Here is a 20,012-nt window from a genome sequence, read left to right on the forward strand (position 1 = left end):
AATCAAACACAAGAGGAGTTTGTGATGGTGTTGTGCAAGTTCCAATCCCCATAAAATTTTACGAAAATGTGCTTTTCTGTTGTCTTGCTTTCAAAGAAAAAAAAAATAAAATTATATATATATATATATATATATATATATATATATATATATATATATATATATATATATATATATATATTTTTTTTTTTTTTTTGGGAAAGCAAGACAACAGAAAAGCACATTTTCGTAAAATTTTATATATATATCAGGCATGCATTTTATTTATTTTTTTACTGTACAAATAAATGCAGCCTTGCTGCGCAAAAGAGACTTCTTTTAAAACATTAGAATATATTAACAGATCCCAATTTGAGCACTATGTGTGAATGTTATAATAAATGTAAGCTGTTGCAATTATTGTTATCTTTATTATTGTCTCTTTTTTTATTTTATTTTACAGAACAACAGTAAAATTACAATACTAACATTTATGAATGTTGATGGAGTTGCTTTTTCTCAGCTTTTATTTTGGCAGAAACCCACAGGAAGAGTGCTTCTTTTTGTTGACAACAGCAGATTTATAAACTATGTTTGTCGCACATATAGCATTGTCACATGCCTTTAAAAAAAAATTCTGTTTCAGCGCAGATTTTCCTCACGCTTTGGACTTTGAACTCTGGCTATAAGCAGATAGCGCTGCGAGTTCATGCAGCACTGTGTGAATACTGTACATGCAATTCGTGCATGTACTAGAAAACTGCAGTTCTGCAGTTTATTTCCTAATTGTTTAAGGCCATTTCGCCATTTTAATCAACATACAGTAACCAGCAACAACCACCCCTTCCTCTTCTCATTGGAGATATGTGATGCAATGCTAAACAGTCTCTTGCTGCCAGTGCTTGTAATGATTTTTGCGTCTTTCTCGGACACTTTTAAATGCATTTTCCACACTGCATTAAGTTTGCTGCATTAGCGCACGCCTCTATTTGATCGTGTCACGTCATTGTTCGGAACAATTTATTCTGCCTTTCAGTTTATTTACAATTTCGGTTGCCGAACATTCGTTGCACCCCTAGTTAATTTCTTTAAAAAAGCAGCACCACATGCATGCATCATGGTACTCTCCTAAATGTGTGGCAAAGTCTGACACGGAAGAGAAGAAATTGTCGAATAGTCGTTATTTTTGTTTTCTTTGTGCACAAAAGGTATTCTCATAGTTTCATGAAAATACGGTTGAACCACTGATGTCACATGGATTATTTTAATGATATCCCATTCCTTACTACATTTCTGGGCCTTGAAAGTGTCAGTTGTGTTGCTGTCTATGCAGGGTCAGAAAGCTCTCAGATTTCATCAAAAATACCTTAATTTTTGTTCCAAAGATGAACAAACATCTTACGAGTAATTAATGACAGAATTTAAATTTTTGGGTGAACTATCCCTTTAATAGTATTTATTTTTCTATCAGCAACAAAATAAGCACACACTTTCAGTGCTTATAAAGTTGAGACGCAGCCTTATGACAGTCAGAAGAACTCTTACAGAACTCTAAGAAATAAACAGACGGAGATGTGAAGAGGAGTAAAGGGTGAAACAAAGGACACCAAAGGGGGGGATGTTGGGAAATAGGAACCAACCCTATAAACTAAATCAAAGACATCACATCACACTCTTAACACAACATTATCTCTCTCTCTCATCACTCTATTCTCAAGATTTTCCCTCCCTCTTAATTGTTTCATCTCTTTTCTCCCTCTTCCTCCCTCCTCTTTTCATCAATGTTTAGACTAACAGGGATCAAATATGACTGATGACTGCCTGCATGGTTAGCAGGGTCAGTATTCAGTGACAAATGGAGGGAGAGTGGTAACATGAACTCCTGATGACTGCCTTACAAAAATAAGCATCTGTATGAAGATGAATTGAGATAATCTGTTCTGGAGGGAGAGTGAGTGTGTGAGGCCAGAAGAACGGAGAGTCTGAACACAAGGTGGTTAAAAAAAATAAATAAATTGCTGTTAGTGTAATGAATCTGTTGGTCACACTTTAGTTTAAGGACCAATTCTCACTATTAACTAACTATTAACTACGACTTTTGCCTCAAACTCTTAATGTGCTGCTTATTAATAGTTAGTAAGTTAGTTAAGTTTAGGTATGGGTAGGATTGAGAATAAAGCATTAATATGTGCTTTATAAGTAGTTAATTCTACTTATATACAGTAAATTCTCCACTTCACTGGAGTCCCTATGCACCATTTTAGATATTTTTATAATGAAATATAACAGGGGGACCTATGTAATCCAATTCACAAATATAATCTGATTATTTTAAAGAATCGATCGAAGTTGGATTCAGACTAACCACTTGCTGAATCCATCACAGAGGTTACTGAATTTGCTGACTCAGTAATCTTTTGTCTAGTATGTAAACTACTATAAGTGGCTTGGGCGGCTTTCCCACTGCAAAAACACTGACGTATCTGATATGAAGAGGAGCTGTTGAGACTGGCACAGTGTATAAAGTGATAAAAACATACACTTCCTGATTAGTGAGGTAGAGCAGATATAAAGGGGAAAAGAGCACGGAGGTACAAAGCTGTGGTCACTTAAAAGGGAAAGGAATAAAAACAGAGATGAGAGGAGAGAAAATAAAGTATTTCCACACACAAATGAGCAAGGTCACGTATTCCACAGCCTTGTTCATTTTTTGTCTCACTCTAAAGGCCAAAAAATCTTTGAAGATTTGACGTCAGGAAAGCAATATTGTTCTTTGCAAATGGTTGCTATGGCAGCAGCTGGATAAGTGAAAATTGGCTTTGGGTTTTTGAAGCTTAGACACTGTGTGTGTTTTATACACACCAGAGTTGAGGTCTCGTCCTGGGTTGAAAGCTCGACTATTGACGGTAGGGGAGAGACGATCACAGCTGATGGTCTTCGAAACATTGGTGTTAAAATTACCATCAAATCTGAAATCAGAGAGAAGACAAAACATCAGTACAGATTCTTTTAACCAGTGATAATTAAAAAGTGACACCGAAGAAAACACAGTCCAGCACTTGAGCAGTGAAGGTTCAGTTTGTTCAAGGCCTCAGTCATGAAGAAAAATGAAATTGAAGTGTTTCTCATCCTTATAATAGCTTTTACAGTTGTGTGGTAAAACCCCCTGAGGAAGACTGCGTCGATATCTATTTCTACCAGCTGCACAGCTCTTGTGCTGAAGATGAAAGAGAAAGATGGAGGGATGCAATCTGAGGGGAGAGAAGGATGACGAAGAGCAGATGGGAGAACCCTTTTGATTTTATTCACAGCATCTAACACTTTTAGACAGGCATGAAGAGGCAAATTTATAGATGAAATATAAATACATAAATATAAAAAGAAACTGCAAAAAACTGTTTGGGTTCTGTAAGATTTTTTCAAATATTTATTGAAAAATGTTTTATTCAGCAAATATGTATGAAATTGATTAAAAAGACAGTAGAGAGATTTTTAAATGTTGGAAAAAAAAACATTTTTTTTTTCCATCAAAGAATCCTGAAAAAAAAAAAAAAGTAACCCTGTTTCCACAAAATTATTAAGCAGAACATTTATTGATAACAAAAAATGTTTCTTGAGCACCAAATATTAAGATTAATAAAAATGTTTTCTGAAGGATCATGTGACACTGAAGACTGGAGTAATAGCTGCTGAAAATTCAGCTTTACCATCACAATAATAAGCTGTGCATTTTTAAGGGGTGGTTTACTGCTTTTTTTCTTTGCTTGATTGTGTTTATGGGGTGCAATATAACATGTCTTCGTGTTTCGTTTGTTAAAAAAAAACGCCTTATTTTTCATATATTTCACCTTTATTGTAAGCCGCTTTCTCCTCTGTCATTTGAATGACCAGTTGACTTCCTGATTCTCTGAAACCACTCCCTCAGAAACGGGCGATGGGCTCAGATTGGTTAGTTGGACCGGTGTGTTGTGATTGGCTAAACTGCGTACTGCACATTGTCCGGAAACTTCACACCCATTACCTTCACGGGCGACAGCTGCATGTGCTGCGGTCAAATGTAAATAATGGTGTCAATATTGCCGTATCAGTTTGAGCCAGAATCAGACCCAGAAAGCGGTAATGAAGCTCTCAAGCAGAACTTCCACAATCACGGCTCTTACAAAACGTTTCTGAATGGAAGTTTGCTGTTGTGATTACATATATTTGTTTGAAGTTTGTACACGTTTGTCTTATACACACAAAATAGCATCGAACTAGCTGGCTACTATAACCAAACAGCGTTGGCTTGTGTTTACGTTCTTGATCAAATCGAAAAATTACGTCATAAAGTATACATGGAAAATACATTTACAAAATTAGTACATAATTACAAATTCGGGTCCAAAATGTTTGTACGCGTTTGTCAAAGACACACGAAATTGCTTTTAACTAACTGGCTAAAGCCAGCGTTTGCATTTGTTTACGACCTTGATAAAACTAAAATATTACGTCTGAAATTATACATGCAAATACATTTAAAATTATGAAATCTTACTTACAGGTTGTAGCCCAACAACTGCTGCCTCTGGTTTTAAAGTTGGAACTGCTCCATGTTTTAGTAATAGTTTCTGTGTTTCTGAATACTTAGGACCATGTGATATTTCAGTTTTTCTTTTTTAATAAATCTGCAAAAATGTCAACAATTCTGTGTTTTTCTGTCAATATGGGGTGCTGTGTGTACATTAATGAGGAAAAAAAAAAAAAAGAACTTAAATGATTTTAGCAAATGCCTGCAATATAACAGAGTGAAAAATTTAAGGGGGTCTGAATACTTTCCGTACCCACTGTATGTATGTATATATATATATATATATATATATATATATATATATATATATATATATATATATATATATATATATATGTTGACTGGCAGGGTACATATAACACATAAATAGAAAAATATATATATTTAGAAAAAAAAATGCTATAAGTCTTACATAGAAATGATATAAGTCTTACTATTACATTTAAGGATGAAACTCAAATCTCATTTTAATTATCAATATTTAGTATTTTAGTCTTCATAAAACTAAATTGGTCAATTTGAACAGTAACGCTCCAGTTATTAATCCAATGCAATGCACAAAACACACTCTGATTGGCAAAAAACATGTTTATCCACACTGCAAATAAACAAGCAGTAATGCAGTCTGGCTTGCTTTATCTTTTTTTTCATGGTTTGAAAATGAGGACATCATTCAACCCGTCCATTTTGGCATTCAGATGGAGTCACACTAAAGAGAGAGAAACAATTAACCAAATAACCATTTGTGTGTGTGTGTGTATATATGTATATATATATATAGGAACATCTTCTGTTTGGCTTGGCTGGTAATAAGCCAATTTAATGTGCCATCTATGCAGAGTTATATTGTTATTTGCATGTTGACAGCATTGATTAGTGGCACAGTGGCCATTAGTGTTCAGGAACCCAACTAGATTTGTAATTAACAATCATGAGTCTTGTCTATTCAGAATGTGCTGAAAACAAATAATATTTCATAGCCGCCCATTATGCTGCTGTTTCAGGTCTCTGCCTGCACTAATCGAGCACTGATCTAAGCAGTGTCTCCAGAGATCTTGCACTGCCACACTCGCTTTCATCTCCCTTATGACTCCACAAAAACACTGCTGCACACACACTATCTCTGTAACAAGCTCTAGCCATCATTTCCTCATCATCTGCCAACCGACTCCGTTCTGATGGCAGATACTGCATATATCTTTCTTTTCTTCTTCACACAATACCCATACTGCACTGCTCTCCCCTAAATGCATCGTATTTGTCCTTTGCCACATGAACTACGTATGTTCTTTTCCTTCACCCATTACTAAACTAGTGTCTTTCTCACCATCGGGTTCATTTCTCGCTCCCTATTATCGTCGTCTCGCAGAGCCGGAGTGGGGCTGCGGTTTGATTGACGGCTGCTGTGATGTGCAAAGCGCTTTGAACTTCAGACATTTAATTCCCATCAGGCCCTAGTCATTAGAATTCTCCTTCAACACACTTTACATGTGGTGGCAAAGCAAATGTGCTAGATAAAAAACAAATTTGCAAGCTGCTTTGAATTTTGCATCAGAAAAAAGATGGGAGAGCAAGTGAGCAAAAGGGAAATGGGGGAAAGAACGAGCGAGAAAATATATATTGAATAAAATCTTGAGACTTAGAGACTTGTTTGATTTTGGTTCAATATGCAAATTAGGGCCTCTGCAAAAACATTCAGAAAGAATGAGGAGAGGAAAAAAAAGGAATGAATGGAAAAACAAGCCCTCAGGTATTGTTCAGCTTGCATGGTGTAAAAACCGCATCTGACCGAAAATAACCAAGAACTTGAAACACATCTGTTCTAATTGCATATTTCAATTTCAAAGCAAACGCAATCCTAAAATTGAGGCCAATTATCTTGATCTTAAACATTCAAAACTAAAAATTCTGTTGATAATTAAATAATTATAATAAACAATACCTGAAAATGTCACAGTTACTTTAGAAACATGCATTTACATTCTCTTAAAATTCTCTTATCAGGCAAATAAATAAATAAATACCACTGAATTTTAAACACATGACGCTGATTACAACATGCAGACACCAACTTACTATAATAAAATAATAATAATAATAATAATAATAATAAAGACAGAAAAATCTAATTTTTCTTTTTTGTTCATTAGATTTTATAACTGACACGAGGTGGAATGAACACTTGGCCAAAAAATGGCTGATTAATCAGCGATATATTGGTTTATCAATAGAAGAAAAATAAATCCTTAAGTGTTAAACGCCCAAAGTAGTATTTTGTGCTAAAAGTAAAATGAGAAATATATAATACATATGTCAGATGACAATTAAATGTACGATCAGGCATTAGAACACAGTAATTCTAAGTAAACAATCATTAATAGGCCGATCTCTTTATGAATACCGTCTATGAGCAGCGAACGCTTTTAGCCTCTTAATATTTAAACTAAGCAAAGTGCCATCCTCATGTACTGAGATGAACTCCTCATTTAGTGGCACTTCATGTTTGACGGTGACAAGAACAAGTCCCTGTGATTCTATTCCACAGCTAATAGAGTGCTGGCAGATCGGTGACGTCTTGCCACGCGGCGGAGATAAGATGCACGTACCACTGCGGTATCAACTCTGTCTGTCACACACACACACTCACACTCTCACTGCGTCTATCGGAGCGGGCTTCATTAGCACAGCAGTCTCCGAGAGTTAAGAGGGAGGATCAAGGGGGATTATGGGAAAGAGGTTCCCTATTTCACCCTGCATGGACTTGGGAAAGCATGCAGTCCGGCAGAGCAGCGTTTAAGACCCCTTTATGGTGACTTAAGCCCCACTTCTCGCTCCCTTTCTGCATCCCCCTCTCTCTCACACACAGTAATGCCGTCTTTATTAGCTCAGGCTCAGAGCCTGTCCAAACGGTCTGGCTCCAAAAGGATTGGGAGATACAGACCGGATTAACAGTTAACAGGGAATGAGAAAAGGAGTGAAAGAGGGAGGAAAGGAAAAGTTTGTTTGTGGGGGAAGAAACCCTAATCAAGAAATGTAAGCACTGGAAAAACAAAGATCCAAGTGAAAAAAAAACAAATTATAATAGGAATGTGATGATCTAAATTCATTGACAAATAAAAAAAATAAAAAAAATTATATATTATATATAAATATCTGAAATGTTTTTCTCCTACTACCTGAAAATCTGATTTGATTTACCTCACAGTTACTGTTGCAATATAACCTTGTTTAAATTTAAGAAACATTGGAGACATCAAACATTCTCCATGTATTAAAATACAAAATTAAATATACATACATGCATTGTAAACCTCACATATATTTTATATTTTTGAAAGAAACTTGCTCACCAAGGCTGCATTTATTTGATCCAAATAACAGTAAAACAGTAATATTGTGAAATATTATTACAAATTAAATCACAGTTTTCTATTTTAATATATTTTAAGATGTAATTTATCCATTTAATGGCAAAGCTGAACATTTCAGCACCCATTACTCTAATTAATATTGCCTAATTTTTTATTTAGAAACGTGCATTGATCTTGTTCAGGATTCACTGATGAATAGAAAGTTTAAAAGAACAGAATTTAGGAAAATTCAAATATCCTTAAAAGGCTAAAAATGATACTACTTCATAACTATACATGTGCATCATGATATTTAGATGGTACTTAAAGTACTTCAAAGAATATTATGGTATTACCATGGTCCAAAAAAAACATGATATTTCCTTGGTACTGGTGATAACGGTTGTAGCCTTATCACATGTGCATGTGGAGACTGTAGACTCCACAAGCACACACTTCAACATCATTAGTTTTGCAGACCATCCTTTGGGCAATGCACAAATGTAGCTTAACACTCCACCGACACTTAAATCCCCCTAAGCAGAGAGAGAGAGAGAGAGAAGTCGATCACATGCGTCCTGAGTAAGGGGCTATTTCTAGACGGTTTCATCGCTAGTTAAGTGTAGCAGAAGGCAGTGGGGGTGAGTGTTGATTAAAGCATTCTCCTGTGCCAGAGGTCAGCGCTCATGGGAGAACAGACACCGCTGGGATATATGATGGGGATGTGACATCGATATGGTGTGAAACATTTGATCTTTCGGCCGTGACTGGGCTTTATGAGGGCAGCTGAACTGAGGTCTGATAGAGGACACAACGGCGGAGCAGATGTCATATGGAAGCTTTAAATCTCTAGAAACCTTGTCTGAAAATGGCATTTTCATCTATTCAATCCGTTATTACATTAATCACAGCACAGGCATTTTTGTGATTCCTTGAGGGCAAAAGTATGGAAGCCTTTCTCTCACAATTATGACTTTTTTCCTCCCACAATTCTCAGAATTATAAATAAACTCAAAATTGAGAGATATACATTCAGATTTGGAAGATATAAACTCAGAATTGTGGGATAAAGAGTTGCAGTTACCTTTATTTTTTTATTCTGAAAAAAATAATAATAATAGAATCGCAAGACGTAAACTTAGAATTGTAAGAATCACAAATATCTTGCAATTCTGAAATATTATTTTTTTTCAGAATTGTGAGAAAAAGTTTAAATTGTGAGATTAAAAAAAAAGTCAGAATTGTGAGTGTCAAAATTACTTTTATATAAAAAAAAAAAAAAATGTATTCCATTGTGGAAAAGGCGCTTCCATAAAAAAAGTGCGATGTAATCTTTTAATATTTTGCTTATTCTTGATTCTTATACTGTCTTTACATAAAATTTTGTAATGTCATTTAACCTTATGAAACCAATGTCCTCAGGTTGCCTTTAAATATATTACTAAAACAAAATCCTGACAAACATTTTGGAGATGTTTGGAAATGTTCCCCAAGCAAGTACATAGGAGCTACACTAAAAAGCCTATATTTTGCATTGAAAACATTACCAAGATGGCCACTGAGTTAACTGAACAACAACTTTGATTAGACACGGCAGGTCACAAGATCTCAATGTGCTGGCCACCATAAGGGTAGACCACCCTCACGCAAAATAAAATGACTTTTCTAGAGATCACTGATATGTCTGGATTTTTCGTATCATGCAAGTGTACAGCATTGTAAACCTACTTATCGAAAGCACTGTTCACTTCTACAGTTTAGAAAAAATGTTCATTATATTGTTCAACATGCTGGCATAATGAAAGGCTTTTCAAAAACCCACAAACAGGATGCAACATGATAATATCAAGGCGGTGTATAATACATTCCATTGTCAAGAAAACTTGAAGAGGCGGTTTAGATAAACATCGATGAGCTGATTGGACAGGTGTGTGAAGGTTTAAGCCAAATGATGTGTCATTCATAAATACATCCAAGTGTTGTCTTGTAAGATAAAGCAGCTCCTAGCTAGCTCTTTTATGCTCTTTCATCAAGCCTCAGGTGATACTTACAATGCTTTGACTTTGATACTGGACACTGGATGACATACTGGAAAACCTGAAGTAAACTTCTATTTGCAGTCTTCTAAACGCCTACTAGAATTTTACTTCCCTTCAACACATCGTAAAAGATGTTTCTGTGCCTCAGGGACAGAGACATTTTCCAAAACAGTCCTTTGAGAACTGCACAAACACAAATATAATATTGAAGGGAAAAGCTAAAGATTAAAAAAAGTGACAAAGATAGCGAGCGAATTTTTATGTTTTTGAAAGGAGTATTTAATGCTCACCAGGGCTTGCCTTTAATTGATCACAGTAAAAAAACAGTATGATTGTGAAATATTTAAAACATCTTTTTTCCAAAAATATATTTTAAAATGTAATTTATTCCTGTCATGATGCTAATATATCCAGTAATATATCCTTACTGAATAAAAGTATTAATTTCTTACAAAAAAAAAACAACTTTAAACGGCATTGTAAAATTTATATTTATATTTTATTAATTCCCACTACCTGGTCTGGTCACAGTTTAAACATTTTAAAATGAATCCATGTTTCCCATGACTGTGGGAGCCTTTTTCTAATCTAATCTATTGCCTAATTCAATTTTTGCCAAAGTATGAAGAAACATGGCAAAGGCATACTGAACACATTAATAGAATGTGATAGTAAAGTAAATGTAGAGGAAAAATAGCTTCATAATAATTCATTTGTATAACCAGCAGAACCTTTAAAATGTCAAATGATAGCGAAGGGATGCAGGAAGAAAAAAATATGAATCGATAAAGGATGAAAGAGATATAGCTGAGAAGGTCAACGGATGATAGAGAACATCCTTCAGACAGAGATAAAGGGTTGCAGAGAAGATGAAAATTCAGAGAAGTCGAGCCAAACATATGAGGATGTGTGAGACCGAGTCAGTCAGACAGACAGAAGGGAGGGACAGTTAAGACATAAAGCAGACAAAAGATACAGCAAAAACTCCAATGGAAGAGAAAGATTAGGTTTGAAAGAGCAGTCTGACAACTAAGCTAACTAATCATCGCCTTTCAGTGATTTAAACACAATATTTGTGGCATTTAAAAATGCGTTCTTCATTCACATGAGCTTAGGTCGCACCCATTACACACGCACACAGTAAAATCAGTTAAACAAGTAAACTACGATGACGCATCAGATTCACACACATGTTTTAAATGCACTTAAAGGGTGCTGTGGAGGGAAGAAAAGTTCAATTAAAAGGAGTAATAAACAAGTACTCACTCCATCATGGAGGGAGGGATGGTGCAGCAGTCCTGGATGGCTGTGAGAGGGGACGTGAGGTGGGCTGTGTAAGAGGCTTCCACCACCTGCTTGTTCCTGTTCACCACATCCAGATACCGGTTGAACTTCTCACGAATCTTTTTTGCTAGCTGAAAACAATAAAAACAGATGTATTAATATCTATGCACACCAAATTTCAATATTGTCTCCCTGATAAGTACATTAACTCCTATATTGGGGCTTAATTTAGTTCACCCAAAATGAAAAACTTGTCATCATTTACTCACCCCCAGCTTCTTCCAAACCTGTATGAGTTCCTTTATTCTGTTAATCACAAACAAACAGTTGACAGTAGCCATTGACTTGCATTGTTTTTTTTCAACAAACTATGGAAGTCGATGGCTATCAACTGTTAGGTCACCAACATTCTTCAAATTTTCATATTTTGTGCTCAACAGATTTAGAACAACTTGAGGGTGAGTAAATGATGACAGGTTTTTCATTTTGGGTGAACTAAATTGAACCCCAATATAGGAGTTAACGTACTTATTTTCATTTTTGGGTGAATTATCCCTTTAATTTTTGCCACCCAATGATTTTGGTCAAAAATGTCAATGTGCTATTTTCACTTTTTGCCAAAAAAATAAGTAAATAAAAATAAATAAACAATTATACCAAAACACTTTAATAATTATAAAATAAACTTCATTTCATTTAAATAATAATTCATTTATTTTCAGTTTTCCAGTGTGTCCAAATTAGAAGTATAGACTGAAATATTTGAGAATTTTCATTTAGGTGCCTTTGATTTGAGTTGACCACTTGAATGCAATGCTGTCCTTTTTATAAACATAGCATAAATTAATCAAATATCGCTTTGATATACACACTTCTTGTTTGAGAACTCCCTTTCCATTAGTCCTGTGAAATAAGCTGAGATTAATTCGCTTCCAAAATCTAGTCCTGCACTCTACATCAAAGAGAGCTTGAACTAACCTTGGAGACTGGTAATCGATCACCATTAGACATGCATTGTCAGCTGCTGCAGTGCCACAGGCATTGGGAAAAAGGTTTGGTGCTATAAGGGAAAACGGAGTTCATAAACCAGAAGAGGTTTCAGAAAACTGGGATGTTGTTTTAGCTTTGGGTCTATACTGCACTTGTGTGAAGGAGTTATGGCTGATTAACCATGTTTCTGTGAATTCTGGTTTACCCGTTGCAGAACGGAGTTCCCTGGAGAAAGTTATTAACTAGAGCAGCAGAGTTTCTGCAAATTACTGAGCCACTTTCTTTTCACCAGATGTTTTAGTAAACCAAAACATACACGCATACAAAGCATTAACTCTTGCTTTAACAACAATTTTACATAGGACTTGAATTTTAAGGCAAAAACAAATGATAAATCTCTTCCTCCAAGTCCTGGATTGGAGAAATGTACCATGACCCATTAACCACGAGCATCAAATAAGCTGCCTGTTTCAGCAATTACTGCTAAACTTCAATGTTATTATTTCAAGTTCACAATCCAAGGGAAACATTCCCACTTCAGACAGGTCAGAAAATAACACTATCTAACCTTGTATCTAATTTTGTAGAATCTAATCAAACTTTCAAGCCTTGAAAGAGAGCTGGAAGATCATTTAAGGTTATTGCGCTCAATCCACAATATCAACTACATTTTTTAAACAAAAATGTCAAAGAAATGATCTAATTCAGAAATATCTTATGACAAACTGTGTGCAAATTAGTTCGGGTATTTCACAAATTCTGTGTCCTAGCTCATTAAAATGGTGACATTAAGAGAAGACAGGCTTTCTTTGTCTTTGTGTACCTACAAGACATGGACATGATCCTAATTGGTGCCGTTTTCCACTGGGGTGCCTTTTCAACTTGCACAAACGGCAGTGCCAGGCCTTCATTATCATGTGTGCGCTTACACAGGACTGGCAGATGTTGACAGCACTGCCAAACGAGCAACTGATGAAAGTCAAATTTTTTAGAGGAACCCAGAATAATGGGATTTGGAGTTACACATCTAAAAGTGTTATTTTATAACCTTTACAATGGTTAATAAAAGAAGAACTAGAACGTCAACTAAAACAATAAAGAGCAAAAGACAATACAAAGCACTACAAAGGAAACATGAGCAACCACACTGTAAAAAAATCATTGCAATTAGTTTCGGTTTAATTGTGATTGTGTACATTAGGGTTTTATCTGACATATAGTGTTGTTAAATGAAAGTTTATTGCATTATTTCAGTATCATGCGTGTTACCAGGATGGTGGTGCTTGTGATGAGCTTTCATTCATCATGTGACTTTCTCATCACCACCTGTTTTTGGTGGTTATCAGTGTATTACAATAGTTCAAAACAGATATTAGTACTTCAATGGGTTGGTATATTAACATTATATTAGTTAATGAAATGCATGTTTTTACAGTGACTAAGTTAAGTGTGTAGATCCTAAACGTTTGCTGCCATATTATTTATGGTAAAGCTCTGGCAACCACAGCTGCCGGTATTTTACCGTAATTTTTTTTTTTTTTTTTTTTTTTAACAGTGCAAGACCTGACGCCATAATTGTATAATCAATGAATTAATATAGTGTTTTTCTTTTCTTTTTTTTCCCTTGGGAAGTTCTAATGGGTTTTAGAAGGTTTTTTGAGGTGGAGTAAAATAATGTCTGCTTAAAACCACTTAATGAGACATAGACATGAGTTCACATGCTTGACTTTTATATATTTTTATACTTTCAAGAACACACAATGGTTTATGGTTTAAAAATCTGAGGTATGACTTGATTATTTAACAAAAATTAACAGACTTCATTTTACTCGAATTAACAATCATTATCATTTCCATATTCTTTATGCTTCAACAAATGAGAAATTCTTGAATATGCTAATTCTCTTTCTGATTGTAGGACAACAAACGGAAGAGCTCTATTAAACAGAAACTAAAACTAGGTCAATTTAATGCAATACAGATTTCAGAGCTAAGAATAGACTGTATTTAGGCTGCATTACCAGACCACAAAAGAATATAAAAATTAAATTATTAATTATTTCTAAATTTCACACATTTGTGTGTACTTATTTCTGTACATTAAGTCAATCATTTTAACACGATGTGGTTTTCATACATGTAAAAATGACGTGACCGAATTTGATCGGTGGAAAAGGTGTTTCACATGTTCCTCTTAAATGTAACACTTCAATAAGTCTGAATCTACTCAGTTTAGTCAACTACACCAGCGGCAAGATCCAAAATAGTGGAGTAATCATTTTAATTCTTCGTCTACATCTCCTTCTCATTTCATAGGAGTACATCCAGAGCCAATGAATGAGGAACAACAAAACAGCATTATAGCATGACAAAGCCTGAGTCACTTCATAATCAAACACGTTCAGGTCTCGATTGCCTCAGCAGGCAGAACGGTTTATCAGCGTCTACCCCCAAAAACCCTGTTTGGCAATTAGCTGTCGAGGTGTCACTAGGAAAACCTGCCAGCGATCGGCTTAATCTCTCACCAGCAGCCGGTAAATAGCTGCAGGTGAGAGGAATGAGAGCGAGAGAGACAGCGTGCAGGAATAATTCACACAAAAGGGCTTCTCTTGGCACGGAAACCCAAGTGAAGAGTAACAACCTGTCCGTTCTTGCTCAGGGAGTGTGTGTGTGTGTGTCGCTGAGAAACACATTCATAGGGTACGAGGCTCAGTTGCTGCCACTCATGCTGATTTGTTTTGAGGCTGGTCAGAACAGAGTGTATTAACATTGAAAGTCTTTATGCCTTACAGCAAAAACAGAAGCTGGAGTAGGCAAGAGGGAGAGGCCCATGGCAAGAATAAATCACACTGGTGCATGACAGGCTTACTGTCTTATAACTGACGGAGAAAAGAAATGCATTCCCACAGTTTCGGATGGAAAAGTACTGAAATGAAATTCAATGGTTACTGTGGCCTAAATTATTATTTTTACTTTTAGCTGAGATGATACATATGCACACACTATATACACAGTTGTTCTCATTAATGTACCCCACCAAATAATAATATATTTTTGAGGTAATCATATAAAAATGAAAAAAAGAAGGGATCATAACAATAGTGTATTTAGTTCGAGAGTCTGCATAAGAAATATATGGACTATATAGACCAAAACTACAACTTACTGATTCTCAAGGAGGCGACGGACACAATATTTTGTGATTGTAACGAATAAGTCGAATTTGAGCAATAAATAAATAAAATAAAATGATTTTGAGCAGATCAAAGTCCAAAAGGCTATTGGGAATTTTTTTTAACTAGAAATTATTTGTAATTAAGTAGTTTTTGATCAATTCAAGCAAAAACCTTGTACAATCTCTGAAGGATGTCCAAAGATCAAAAGGTAGCTTCCACAATCCTTCATATTTACAGTAAATATCTTGCACAACTAAAACATGTTGTGCATCACAAACAATCTCCTCAAATAATATTAAAACTTATGAAGGTATACTGTATCTAATATTGGCTATTATAATATTTTGGTGCGATGCCCAATCATTTGATTTGATAGTGGGAAGACAAAGAAAAAAAAAAGAAAAAGAAAGAAAGAAAATAAATGTAAATCTTAATAGCAGATATTTAAAACATCAGTTAAAATAATTATTACAATTTGGTTGTTTAAAACTAACTTAAAATGCAAAAAAGACAAAAAGTAACGCGTTTTAACATCTCCTTTATGTAACCATTTTACATTGAAATAGTTTGTACTCACAGCAATTTCAGCATTAAACCTTTAAAACCATGACAACATAACTTAGACTTACAATAGACATTTATGCTATGGGTGTAATACAAATAATTTTCCTGTCTCGTTCTGTTAAAAGTTATCCATACTGACTGATCATGGGCCAAAATCATTTATGTTAGAAAAAGCTAAAGCATGAGCAACCATCTTCTCATTTCTCTAGAGCTTGTTAGGGAGGGACACGGTGCAGTCAATAGAGGTTGGAATTAGTGTTTCAGCAGTAGAAAGCACAAAGATGGCTTCAAAGACAGCAGACAGCAACTGCAGAATTTTAATGGGTGTCCTTTGCCCCTCTAGACCACACACACACACACAGAGAGAGAGAGAGAGAGAGAGCACTCACTCAGTATCAAGGGAGGATGATGGGTAACTCACCTGCTGCACCTCTGTTTCACCATTTGAAGTCTTCTCCGTGTACACAAAGGAGTTGAAGATTCTCTGTGTGGAAAAGAAGAAAAAAAGAGTTGCTGAAAGCTGCCAAATTAAAGTAAAGAACTGCTAGACTGAAACGAGAAAGAAAATGGCAATGGCAGAATTTATCCGTATGCACCAGGACTTTTGGTTAATGACATTTCTGCTAATTTTTCAGTAGTGTGATAGTAGCTCAGTTTCATTCAAAACAGTGTAAAACAGTTTTCCAGTAATGAGCTACATTTTTCCAAGATGCAGCACAACAAAGCACTGTTTTTAAGGTTACATTAGCCAGGTTTCCATCCAAAGTTGCAAATTTAACTTTTGCGCAAAATTGGAATATCGCATAAACATTTGTGAACAAGCACCGTTTCCAACCAACGAGTAAAAGAGAACAAAACTGTCACTTCCTGATAAACTGGCACTAAATATCACTAAGAAAACTAGGATAAGCTACTGAATATAATAATTTTCATATATGAAAAATGACTTGCGCCTCAGAGCGAGCAGATTAAACACAATAAATGCTGTCATTGCTTTCGGAGGTGAATGCTGCTGTTTGGGAACGCAGTCATGTAGGACAATTATACAGAAATACTTTGATGACAGACTTTGCTCAGGCATCTCAGAACAACCATAACAACATTTCAGATGCTGTGAAATGAGATCAGTCCGCTGCTAGTCAAGTTATCCCCTCTCATATCGTAAAGTCACATGACTTTTTTGATGTGCTTGGGAGGAATTTATTCAAAATGTATTTCCATCTCCCATTAACCCTTTTTCGCACAAGTCAAAAACCACCTCAAGCAAGCGTAAAAACATTTTTGCGAATTAAGGGATTTTTATTCGAAATTTGGCGTTTCCATCACTCAATCCGTTTCTCATGTGATACTTAAAAACAACTCACTGATTCACTGAATGACAAACTGAAACACACACTGATGCAGTATTTCAGTATTACTGACAGTATTTCTATTTATAGCGAAATGTTTAACTAAAAATATTCACCACGAGGTTATGTACATGTTTTATAGTTGAATTATGAAATATATTATGAATCACTTTATTTTCAGGTCTAATTCTTGCTATAACAAACTCCTAATTTTCTGCTTATTATTAGTTAGTAAGGAAGTGGTTAAGTTTAGGCATTGGGTATATAGGATTAGGGATGTAGAATATTGTCATGCAGAATATGCGTTTTGCAAGTACTAATAAACAGCCAATATGTTAACAATAGGCATGCTAATAAGCAACTACTTAATAGCAGGCCCGGTTTTTGACAGCTATAGAAGGGTCGGCTGGCAGGTATCCTGGGTGGGCATTTTCTGTAGATATTGCTATTAACTATATTATATACACTGGGGAAAAAAAGAGCAATATCTTGCACTCTCACAACAAAATAGAGCTAAACTTTTTCTTTATTGAATATTAAAAAAGAAAAAGAAAAGAAAAAAAGCCCTATTTGTTCTCTTTCTCTGGATCATTGTTTCTACACTGTTGATTCTTTTCAACTAACTTTTTTATTTATATCAAACAAGGTCATAATCATGTCTAGAACATTGGGGGGACTAATTGTTTTGAGGAAAATATAAAGACCAGTCCACTATGGTGATGGTATTTATTTAAAGAAACTAAATAAATATAGGATTTAAATGGATTTATGGGAAAATAAATAAATAAGAACAGTAAAAGAACAAGAATATTTGTAAAGTAATCAATCTGAACCGCAAATAATATTGTTATTTATACTACGGGGCCATTGAATGCTTGAATCTGATTGGCTGACGACGTTTTAAGTTGTGCAATTATTTTCAGGGAAACGCACTGCGAACGTAGTTCCAGGCAGCTCTTGACCACATTACATGACCGTATCACTTCGCCAAATGATTTCTGTTATTTCAAAAGGTCTTACAACAGCAAAATAACCAAAACCCACGACACTGGCCAAACAAATAAATATAGTAATCAAAAGGATAAAAACGACAGATCATATCCACAAAATTACGCTTTATTATGTACGGAAAGCACATACTCTATCTCTCCCACATATTCAACCAATAAACATAGGTTTTGGTCTTTTGAACCTTTGTTTAGCGAGTTTCTTTGGAAATCGGACCAAACGCAAAGTGAAAGTAAGGCGTGTCGTGCATGCATGAAAACAAACACACAATAACACATTTGCTTGAGAGCACTCTCTGAAAAAGTCCAGAAAAACACAGGAGAGAGCACTTTGGCATAAAACGAACCAAAAACAAGGATGAAAAAGCGGTACATATCGGATAAAGGTATTCGCGTCGCTAGGCGATCTCCCGGTAAAATCAATTCTGACGCAGAGTGCAGCCAGCGGATCGATCCATTTGGCTGTTATATTATGTAAATAATACTTATATAGTTCATAAAGATCATTTGCACTATTTTTTTCTGTTGCACTCTATATATTTTGTTATTATAAAACACGGTTTCCATTTTCTTTACTCCCTAAATGTTTTTGGACACATTGTTAGTAAAGTAAACATACCTGTTTTTCACTGAAAAGCACCTATAACAATATTGTAATAAATGGCTATAACTTGCTTGGGGAATATTATATGTAGAAAAAAAATTATTTGGAAGTGTAAAACACCCAGATACAACTTTCTAAAGAAAAAAATCCAAACTTAAGGAGTTTTTGTTTGAGTACACAGTAAAAAAAACACCCAATTATTGTTTGCGTTTTTCTTAAAATTCTGGAAATTCATTCATTCTAAGAGAAAACAAAGGGAAAATTGGGACTTTAAATTAGCTAGACAGAAACTTCATGTTCTCTTGTTTATAATGAAATATGGCACTTAATGCTGACTGCTAGAATAGGTCTGAAAAAACAAAAAAGTACAGGTGTGTCAGGTGCCTCAAAAATGTTCTAGGTCTTTATTAAACTCCCTGTGATAGCGTGCAAATATTTGTGCCCATTTTCACTTGTTGTCAGCCTCTGATTTTCCACAACAGACTGAAGCGCCTGAGTGAATTCAGTGCGCCTTGCTTTCAGCTAATAAAAGAAAAATGCTGCAATTTTCTGGTGTTATTTTATGATTGTTGGGGCAGTCTCCAGCTATATCTTAAACTTCTCAAAATACAGTCTGCTTCAGATTGGTTTTGAACACTGCACAAAAAAAAATTACGCATTTATCTAATTCTGATTGGGTGGGCAAGACAGTCATTTGGGTGGGCTCAGCCCAACCCTGCCCATGCCTGGAGCCGGCCCCGGTTAATAGTGAGAATTGGTCCCTATACTAAAATGTTACCGTAGCTTTTAGTTTAGCAAGTTACAGGTTCAAAGTAGCTTCCCTTCAAACATTATGCTTATATGAATAACTGATGATAATTATACTAATTATATTTCTCTTTCAAAACTGTGATCTCCTTATTACTGAAAGCACACCGGGTAATTTCTTTGGTGGCAAAATTCCAAGAGAAGTTTCCAGAAATCACAGGTTTCAGGTGGATTTCAAGTTTCATCTAGTACCTTTTACCTAAATGTACAATTGCACCACGTTTTGCCAATATGATGCTCATCATAAACACAAACACTAGATAAACATCTAAAGCCAACAAATACATTTCATACTG

At 35.2% G+C, this 20,012-nt stretch overlaps 1 protein-coding gene across 1 annotated transcript in view; it reads right to left on the bottom strand.

Moving 5' to 3' along the window:
• cachd1 (cache domain containing 1) overlaps positions 1 to 20,012 on the bottom strand; it is a 74,394-nt gene that overhangs the window by 26,809 nt on the left and 27,573 nt on the right. Inside the window, exons 2-4 of the mRNA XM_058779457.1 lie at positions 16,371 to 16,433; positions 11,202 to 11,350; positions 2,842 to 2,948 (exon numbers count right to left, since the gene is read on the bottom strand). Coding sequence (XP_058635440.1) covers positions 2,842 to 2,948; positions 11,202 to 11,350; positions 16,371 to 16,433 — 319 coding nt within the window. The remainder of the gene's footprint in view (positions 1 to 2,841; positions 2,949 to 11,201; positions 11,351 to 16,370; positions 16,434 to 20,012) is intronic.

Source organism: Onychostoma macrolepis, chromosome 06, assembly GCF_012432095.1.
Source record: "Onychostoma macrolepis isolate SWU-2019 chromosome 06, ASM1243209v1, whole genome shotgun sequence".
Classification (NCBI taxonomy): Eukaryota; Metazoa; Chordata; class Actinopteri; order Cypriniformes; family Cyprinidae; genus Onychostoma; species Onychostoma macrolepis.